We start from the raw sequence: 9855 nt of genomic DNA, 5'->3' as shown, positions 1-9855 counted from the left end.
GGCCTGACCCGGGGGGTGGGCCTCAGCCAGGCTCTGCCCTGCCCGGGCAGGACCCTAACGGTGGGGTGATGGGGGGTTTGTCCCTCAGTCGGTGTGTTTCTGTCCTTGGTGCTAGGCTGTCACAGCAGCCCTGACCCCACGCTGTGGGCACAGGGACGACCCATGAGCTAAAGTCATCCCTCACAGGCAAAGGTTGGCCAGGAGAGCTTGTGGGTCGCAGCCTGAGCATGGGGTGGGTTCTGCTATCTGACCACTGGCCAGTTGTCCAGGGCCAGGAGCATAAGGGGTGCTCCACCCGCGCCCTTTCAGGTAGTCTTTGAGTGGGCTGAGGAGGACGTTCCTCTTGGGAGGATTGTGCCCCTGCAGTGAATACACACCAGCATCCCCCACGGTACAAGGAGGACAGTGCTGATGCTACTTGAGGTCTTAGCTGAAGGAGTTGTCATAGCATGCAGGGACCAGACAGGCTTGTTGAGTGTGGTGCTTTCCAGACACCTATAATGAGCCTGGCTCTGAGGAATTCAGCCTCCAAACTCTGCTCGCAGCGATTACACTGAAATGACCTCAGCATGAAGAGCAGCACTGTCATCCCCAGCACGTGGGGATGGGGTGACTAATGTGTCCTGAACAAACAACAGAGACAGCAGAGAGCAGAGAAATGAAAAGCAGCACTTGAAGGACTTCAGAGACTTTTCGATAAGAGCTTTCCAAATGGCAAGGCCTGATGTTAAATGCCAGCTGAGTATGTCACCCCTGGGGCCATGCCAGTGTGTGAGCTCCTGTGATTTAGATTGCAAGAAGGGAGTTCTCTTTAGCTTTTCAGTAGGATTTCATGCAGATTTTGGACCACTGAGTTAATCTGACTCAATTCTTTGTTGTTTTTTGTTTGTTTGTTTCTGGTTTTTAACTAGTGTCACCTCGGAGGAATATAACCTTGCTGCCTTACTGACTGGCTGGCAATATTGGCTCCTCTATACTCCTGCCTGCAGTGCCCACTGTATCTCAGTGTAGCCCAGACAGGCTACAGAGACTTTTTGTGGCTCACCTAATTGTTGCTTGTTGTAACTCACCTCACTGTTGCTTGTCCAAGAAAACAAGATGGATGGGAAGAAGTGGTACCAAGTTACAGAGAAAGTGGTTCCAGCCCGGTCCAAGTCTCTTCTTTAAAGAGAAGCTCCGGCATCCAGGAGGCTGAAAAGCAAAACACTCCAATCAGTCAAAATGGAAGGAGGCAACAGTCCAAATCTACAACTTCAGCAACTCCCATTGGCCACGGCAGCAGTTTCTGTGCAGCCACACACTGACTCCTTTTCATACAAGGTCAGGTTTCTCCCCTAATCTATCCCTAGAAGGCCCCAATTATTCAAGTAACTAACAGTGCCCCTGTGTTCTGGTTATTTGTTTGCAGATAGTGCACTGGGTTTGTATTTAGCCATGCCTGGAGGCCCCAGTGCATTATAGCAGTGAGAGAGAGAAAGAGAGAAATTCTGTGTCTTCTAAACCAAAGGCCAGTTTTTTGCTGAGCCAGTGAATTGTGCTGAGCTGCTCTGGCTACACCTGTGATCACACAGGGACATTTTCCTGCCAACTTTACTGTTGTGGGAGGATCTTGCAGGTGGTTTTGAATTAAGCTGCTTGGGTGAACCTTATTTTCGTATACCCTGATAAAGAGATTTTTGTTCCACTGATAAGAACTTGAAATCTTAAAGTCCCTGTCTTACTATGTGTGAGAAAATAAAGAGCAGTATGTTTGCTGTTAAGGGAGGAGTACGAATGCAAGCTCAGTTATCCCAAATCAATCAAAGTACTAGACTGTATCTTGGACACCAGCACTCAAATGAAAAGTGCTAATGACATCTAATGAGATTTAGACAGTTGTTGGAGGAAGACAAATGCTAAATGGCCTGGTGTAGCCTCAGGCTCTCCTGTGCACTGCTAATGTACATTTCCTTTGTGACTCAGCCTGCTTTACATCTTTCCTTATTTCAGATTCTGTCTTTAGACCGTGAGAATGACTGCTGAGCTGGGAATGCTCATGTAGGAGGGGTTGGGAGCTCACCGGGAGCTACTACCAGTTGCCTATTACTTTGAAATAGCTGGTTCATATAAAAACCAGCATAAAATCAGTGGTGATTGGGCTGCCTCATGAAATGGGCTGAATTACCTGAACCAGCAGATGCTCTGTGTGGAGAAGAGCAGAACACTTCTTAAAATGTGACCTGCAGAATGCAGAGGTTCCTGCTCCATATTCTGGAATTCCAGGACAACAAACATCCTCATGAAAAGAGTTTTTGAAAGGAAATAATAAGTGAATGGGTCATTGTGTTTACCTTTATCTTCTTCCCCTCTGAGAAACTGCAAAGAATGCAAATACATGCACGCTAATGAAGTCTCTTGTAGCAAGTGTCTTGTCTCTTGTAGCTAAGGCAGGGTGTTTCACAGGTTTGGAACACAGCCACAGGGAACTTAGCTGAATTGCCCTGGATCACGTAGGAAGGGAGGAAGATAAACACCGAGTTTATTGACAGATGATCTAGAAACTGTTTTAAAAGTTTCTTCTCTTGCAGGTGTGCAAAAAGCTCCATATTCCTTGGCTAAATTTAGCATCTGTGTGTTTTAACAGGAGAACCTGATTGGTGCATTACTGGCTATTTTTGGGCATCTTGTCATCAGTATTGCACTCAACCTCCAGGTGAGTACCATGAAGCAAATATTCATCCTGCATTAAAAAGCATCAAGCACACCAAAGCCTCTCTGCCTTTCTCTTCTCCTCTAGAAATACAGCCACATCCAGCTGGCAGGTTCCAAAGACCCCCGAGCCTACTTCAAAACCAAGACATGGTGGTGTGGACTGTTCCTGCTGGTGCTGGGAGAACTGGGAGTGTTTTCCTCTTATGCCTTTGCTCCTCTTTCACTGATTGTGCCACTCAGTGCAGTGTCTGTTATAGGTAAGGGGGGAGAGGCAACAGCCGTACAAGTCTGAGTGTGTTCAGTGTAAGATTGCTGATGGTTGGACTGATGCATAACTCACTGTTTCCCTCTCCTTTGTTTTATAGCAAGTGCAATCATAGGAATTATATTTATTAAAGAGAAATGGAAGCCCAAAGATTTCTTGAGTAAGTTCCACAGTTCCTTTTCATTTTTCCTCCCTGATTACAAGCCATTCAACACACAGCATGGCCTTTCATCTGAGCCACTGTTTGATAAAAAGGGGTTTTTTTGTTTGTTTGGGGTTTTTTTTCTTATTTGTGCCAAATCCTCAGAATCTCTCGGCTTTTAGAAATACCTGGAAATGGTGTTTGCTTGCAGGATTTGAGAATCATGGTTCTCTGGGCTGAAGCTGCAGCCCAGGGCCTTGACTGTGCAGTAGCGTAGGCACAACAGAACCAGCTGAATTTCACACTCCGAGTGGCTGCAGCACTGGGACATTCATTCTTACATTCCTAGAAAACATCAGGGTTATGGGCAGAGCCAGGCAGGATAAGCTCCCAGACACGGATGTTGTAGCTGCTATTTGATTTGCAAATGCAATCTGGGATGAGCTCTTCTCCCCTCCACTCACAGCACACACGTTGCCTGTGGCGGGGGGGGGGTGGGTTGTGGCTCTTAAAGTGAGGCACGAAGGGCAGAGGAAGGAGTCATCCAGAGGAATGTGCATGATGGCATTAAGAGTCACTGTGCATGCGTGTTATTACTCCCATGCATCCACACTAACCCACTAACTTTGTCCTCTCTTTCTTTCTCTTGTTTTGTCCTTTGGTTGCCGAAGGGCGCTATGTTTTGTCCTTTGTAGGCTGTGGTTTGGCAATTGTTGGAACTTATCTGCTGATAACATTTGGACCTAATAGTCATGAGAAGATGACAGGAGAAAATATCACTAGGCATTTAGTGAGCTGGCCATTTCTGTTGTATATGGTAAGATGGCCCATAAAACGTGGGCCAGTTTTCTGCTATATGCCTCATGGGGAGCTTCATTTCAAGCATTGTTTTTCCCTGTGTTTACTACCAATATTCCTTGTACTTGCTAATGAACCTGTGCCAGCATTTCCTGGTGTCTGTTCATGTTGCATGTGGACACATGCATGCATGGTTTGGAACTCTTCCATTCTTGCTCTGAATTACTGTTAGGACTTAAATATCACTATCTGTTTTCAAGTCTCTTGCTCTCCCCTGAGCTGTCAGCTTCAGCCTGTGGCAGCTGAGAGCAGCTGCTCCAGAGGTGTCCAAATGCTGGGCTTGCATCTGGGCTGCTTCTAGACTGAGCCATCTATCTCTCATTGGAAATCTTATGGAATGTATCATTTCTTAATGGAGATAAGTTTGGCTCACTGAAAGAATCTCATTACAGAAAGTAGGCTGAGATCTGTCATGTGAATATTCAGTCAGGACTGTTTGATCTGCTGCTTTACCACGAATCTAACATCAAAAGTGTTCCATGTTCCCTGTTCTGCGAGAAGCTATTCAATGTCATCTCATTAGAAGCTGAGATCATGCTAAATTTGATCTATAATTGTGTGGGATCCTCATTTTCCTTTGATTTGCTCTACTGTGTAATTCTGATGTTTGACTGGCTCAGAATCCCATTTACTGCCAACCCCATGCACCCTACCCTGCATGTTTTAATATTCTCATTTCTATCTTTTGCAGCTTGTGGAGATCATCATGTTCTGCCTGCTACTGTATTTTTACAAGGAGAAAAACGCAAACTACATTGTAGTTATTCTCCTGCTGGTAGCTTTGCTGGGTAAGTTGATACAGACTTGTAAGATCTTCTGATTCTGGCTTGTAACAGTAAACTGCAGTAAACTAAGCATCTGTGGCATACAGGGAATTATACTGACCTCATTAATGTCATAAAATGCCCCCATCTACTCCAGAAAGGTTACTACAAATTACGTGAAGCTAATACCTTGCAGTGATGTTCAGGATCTGTGCAAATGACCTTTGAACAAATAAGACTTATTTCCCATAAGGATGAATAATCAGCCAAATACAGAAACCAGTTATTTATTGGTGGTGTTAATTTTAACTTGTGCATGCAAAGCATGGTACAATATTTTATCTACTTTTGTTCTGTAAGAAACTGATCAATTAAACTTTCAAAAAGGTGAGTAACAGCAAGGCAGTGACACAGTGTGACAGGCTCTTGAATCTGTGTCACAGGCCTCAATTTTTGCTATCTATGTTGCCTCACTTACTGCAGTGTCTTTCCTGTTTTCTTTGGTTTTCTTTTTTCTTTGAACTGCTTGGGGCTGGATTTCAGCAGCTGATGCCTCACAGGCTCTGAATTACAGCCACAGCAACTATCCTAATTTGGAATGGCCCTGGCTTGTGCTTTAAGAAATGGAAAGGAAGTAGGCTCTTTCTGATCCTTGTTTTGAAAACTTCCTTAGCTTTCTTAACTGAGCCAATATGCCACAGGAAATGAAAACTTGGATCCTTCCATCACAATAATTGCACAACACTTAATGCTCCCAGCCATGTGCACAAGGGAAGGTGCTATGGAAAGATTGGGTGATTTCACTGAAGGTCACTGTGGTGAACTTGTTGGGCAGAGCTGGGGATAAACCAGGCAGTTTGTGTCCCTTGTCTGGCCTGGCCAAGGGGGTGTTCAGGTCCTTGTAGGTGTGTTGGGTTGGTGCTTGCCTGCAGGTATAGTGTGACTGTGGCTCCAGCCCTGCTGAGCGGGTGCTGCCGCTTCACCCATCCTGGCAAACCTTCACAGGGTCCATGACTGCGGTGACGGTGAAGGCTGTGGCAGGCATGATCCTCGTCTCCATACAAGGAAACCTGCAACTCGACTACCCCATCTTTTACATCATGTTGGTGTGCATGATTGCAACAGCCATCTTCCAAGCAATGTAAGACATTCATTCTCTTTCTGTCTGTAATTGTGCTGGTTTCAGTGGATCAGTGACTAGTGGGCTGTTTGTTATCCATTCCAGAAATGCTGATTAAATTTTAGGAGAATTATCCATTGTCTTCTGTCACCTGTCCTCAAATCTATGTCACAGGAGCCTGGGATAATGGTGTTCTTTGCTTTTCCATGTAGTGATGCTGCCAAGTAGTTTTAAGCCCAAACTTACGTTTTATTTAAGTATTATGCAAAACAGTGTTAGGAATGAAATGGTGGCAGATGGAATGCAGGATCTGTGCAGCGGCTAAAGTCAAAGTGCAGACTCTGTGGTGTTGATGATGTCTAGGTGGTTTTGGGGGTTTTTGTTCCTCTGTACTTCTAATAACATAAATAGCTAGTAGCAGCAGGGATAGAAAGCTATTCCAATTGTGAGTGGCATTCTGGACCTACAGCCAGTGGCAGTAACTTCACTGTCTTTAGTGAAACTTGGTGAATTTCACAGCCTTTAGCTGCCAGGTTTACTCTTTTCTCATTTCAATAAACCTGCAGCAGCATCCGTTGGAATTCAGTGAGAAAGAGAATAAAGTTTCTTAAACTTATGCATCACTTTTGAAAGGCATTTCCAACCAGGAGACCTATCCTTAGGTCCATGATAACTACTGTGCAGTTCAAGTACCGTTCCCAAATCAAGCCCTGTTCTTCATCACTCTACTGCAGGTTTTTGGCACAAGCCTCACAGCTCTATGACTCCTCCCAGATTGCCAGTGTTGGCTACATCCTGTCCACAATGGCAGCGATCACAGCAGGTAACAGCACAAAAGGTTATAAGGAGAAGTGGGTGATGTATTAGATGTGCACCTTCAATACACAGCTAAAATTTCTCCTTGTGTAATTGTATCTAGCTTTTGTTAAAATGTGTGTGATGCAGGGTCTAAACACATTTGCTTTCTCTGTACAAAGGTGTTCCACTTCCATTCCCAATAATCTTTTCTGCATTGTACCTAGAATGCAGCTGCTCACAGCTTTGTAGGCCCCTTTCTCTCTGAACAGTTTGCTCTAATTTCAGTCGTTGCCAGCCAGGAAAAGTTTTGTCTGCCCAAAGATGAGGCTTCAACCCCCTCAGGCTTCAAACCTGGCAGCAGGCTTTTAAGGTTTTGTTCTACTCACTTAAGACATATGAGCAAAACTGGGGACACCAACCAACCAACCTAGAGCCCCAAAACTCGAGACTGTGCATGTGCTCACAGTGATGGATACTATCTGTGTAAGCAGTGAAGCTCTTCTAGGTATGTAAGGGCAATAGCTTCCCCCTGTAAAGTACACATTGCCTTTTACTGCTCTTCCTCAATGTCACAGAGCCTGTGGCCTCCTCTTTGGGTAATGTTTATTTCCTGTCACGTTGCAAGCCATATGCTGCTCCCCAATTCATCAGCTTATTTACTTCAGTTAGAAATGTAAAGAGCAGGAGCCAGGACACATGTCCTGTTAACAGCCAGGACTCTGAGGACATTGGTCACCTTATTGGTTTGAGCCCTATATTGTTTGAGGTCAAGAGTTTGTAACCTGCTGTAGTTAAAAGGGATCTGATGGGGTTTGTCATTCAGACTTCAGAAATGGTCTCTCATTTATTGACTCAGGTTTTATTAACACAGTGACGTGCAATAGTTCCAGCAATGTTTCCTTCACAAAACCCTGCCCCAGCGTGGAAAGATTTGTAGTGGTTGTTGTACAGACTTACTTGCATCTATATTAGTTACACCAGTGTAAGTATGTTCATTGTAAAAGTCTAAAATGTTTGTCAATAGCTTGTGTTAAAAGTAGAAATCAGGCCACTTTTTTCCTATTTTAAGGTCATTAAAAATACAAAGGGGCTGACTATAGAAATGGGAATCTTGGTTTGGCTTTGGGAGGGACTGGTGCTGGAGATGTATTACTGACTGCTTGGATAAGGGGAGAAGAAAGATATCATGAATTGTTTCCTTTTAAAGGAGCAACTTTTTACTTGGACTTCACTGGTGAAGATGTTCTCCATATATGTATGTTTGCACTTGGGTAAGTGCTTAAAGTTTACTTGATAGAAAACTGGAAAATCAGCCTTTAGTGACCTGTGGCTCACTTCTGGAGTCCTGCTTCTTAGGGCTTGAGCCCTCGCACAGTGCAGCTATGATCAGTAAAGCATCCAGTGTCCTGATGTGAACAGCTCTCCATAATCAGGGAACACTCTGAAATGTCTTTCAGAATAGTGCAGGAAAAACAATTGGGAAATTAATGTTCTGAACTGTGTCAGCAAGCTGGAAAAATCACGATGGACAGTTGTGAGTGTGTTTTCCTGTGGGAAACCTTTCAAAGGTCAGGCTGCTAAATCCTGGAATTTTCTCAAAGAAACCAAAGCTCTGATCTGCTTCTGTTCCCCTTCAGTTAGTCCAGGTTAATGAATTAATGTGTTTTGGTAAAGAAAAGATGAAATGTTTGATTGCTGGGTGGATGCAGCACTGCTGAAGAGGGTTATTCACTTAAGACAGTTCCCGACTTCAGAGTTCTTTTGCTTCCAGTGCTTTATTCTTTATGGTGCTACATGAGAGGCACTCGGAAGACGCAACATGCAGTATTACCTCCTCTCCCTCTTCACAGTTATCTCATTAGATCTTGTTTTCTCTCTCAGGTGCCTCATAGCATTTCTAGGTGTCTTCCTGATCACAAGAAATAGGAAGAAATCTGTACCATTTGAACCATATATCTCAATGGATGCTATGCCAGGTAACAGTAAAAATACAGTGGTTTATTGCTCTTCTTTAAGTACAGCTGAACTTTCTGGTGAGCTGCATAAAAGATATGCAGCACTTGATAAATAACTGACTGCCATCCCTTGTTCCCTGGAAGCATATTTCTCCATTAGCTGCCCTAGTGCTAAGCAGAAGAACATTATGTCTTTCATTTAACGCTCAAGGAACTGATGAGCCGAGGATCATGAACACTGAAACTTTCTAATTGGCTGATTTAAGGGTGCAGGAAGAATGCACTTTTGTTCCTAAGCATTTAATCTCTGTCTTTGCTCTTTTCAGGCATGCAGAACATGCACGATAAAGGGATTGCAGTTCAGCCTGACCTCAAAGCTTCTTTCTCCTACGGTGCCCTAGAGAACAATGACAACATGCCAGAAATCTATACTCCGGCCACACTGCCAATTGTGCAGGAGCAGCATGGCCCCAAAGGAGCTTCTGCTCCACCCTACCGGGTGCTGGAGCACAGCAAAAAGGAGTGAGTGACCTTTTAAGGAACTGATTTGAATTGTCAGAAGTATGACCTTTATTTATTTACCTATGAAAATATAAGCAAGTGTAAAGCCAACCTTGATACAGTTTAAAGCTTGTCCGAAGCTTAACTTTCAAGGCTGATTATTAAAATAAAGAACTCTCCATAGCTATGAAGTTGAAAGCATTTGTCTTAGCACGAAGTAAATCCTCCACTGAAGGTGCTGCCTGGAGTGGTGAGTGCAGTATCCTGGCAATATGGAAACGATGGGACAGCTGATGCTGTGAAAACCTGGAGCAGTGGGAAGAGAAGTGACTGGTCAGTGCTTAGTCCTGCTGGGAGTGGGGTTTCTCCAAATAGATATTTCCAGGAGTTGCTTGCAGAGAGAGAAGGGCAGCATTTAATCTTCCATTTGTAGAGGATGTAGTGGTTTCCAGAGAAGTTGTAACTCCTCATGTCTCTGGCATGACCACCAAACACCTTAACATGGCAATAAAATGTAATTGTGTTCAAGTGCTAATACTGCAACTTTCTGTGTCTTTAGAGCAGCACAATTGGTTAGAGTTAGGAAGCTGCTTTAGTCCTCCCCAACATGAATCTTGGGCACCTCCTGTACAGCTGTTCTATTCAGTGTTGAGCACATGGCCTGAGTATGTGAATTGTTTTTACAGTACCACAGGCTTATATGGCAGCTTAAAACAGAGATCACTCGCCCATTTTCTGTTTCATAGCAGGAGCTTCAAGTT

The 9855-nt window shown here is 44.2% G+C and overlaps 1 protein-coding gene across 1 annotated transcript; it reads left to right on the top strand.

Annotated features, from left to right (window-relative positions):
- Positions 1-1221: 1221 nt before the first annotated feature.
- NIPAL3 (NIPA-like domain containing 3) lies at positions 1222-9119 on the top strand. Its single transcript, XM_010019732.1, has 11 exons — positions 1222-1320; positions 2624-2692; positions 2777-2948; positions 3057-3116; positions 3770-3915; positions 4648-4744; positions 5726-5861; positions 6575-6663; positions 7846-7909; positions 8520-8614; positions 8920-9119. Exons 1-11 carry the CDS (start codon positions 1222-1224, stop codon positions 9117-9119), a joined length of 1227 nt encoding a protein of 408 aa, XP_010018034.1.
- Positions 9120-9855: the final 736 nt, after the last annotated feature.

This window comes from Nestor notabilis, unplaced genomic scaffold, assembly GCF_000696875.1.
Source record: "Nestor notabilis isolate BGI_N333 unplaced genomic scaffold, ASM69687v1 Scaffold31468, whole genome shotgun sequence".
Taxonomy (NCBI): Eukaryota; Metazoa; Chordata; class Aves; order Psittaciformes; family Psittacidae; genus Nestor; species Nestor notabilis.
This window is presented reverse-complemented; position numbering and strand designations above follow the sequence as displayed.

What these genes read in the sequence shown, in the direction of transcription:
- NIPAL3 (XM_010019732.1), top strand. Translation starts at nt 1,222, where the DNA reads ATGGAAGGAGGCAACAGTCCAAATCTACAACTTCAGCAACTCCCATTG. An exon ending in CTGACTCCTTTTCATACAAG is followed by an intron (nt 1,321 to 2,623) that starts GTCAGGTTTCTC and finishes GTGTTTTAACAG; the next exon opens with GAGAACCTGATTGGTGCATT. An exon ending in ACAGCCATCTTCCAAGCAAT is followed by an intron (nt 5,862 to 6,574) that starts GTAAGACATTCA and finishes ACTCTACTGCAG; the next exon opens with GTTTTTGGCACAAGCCTCAC.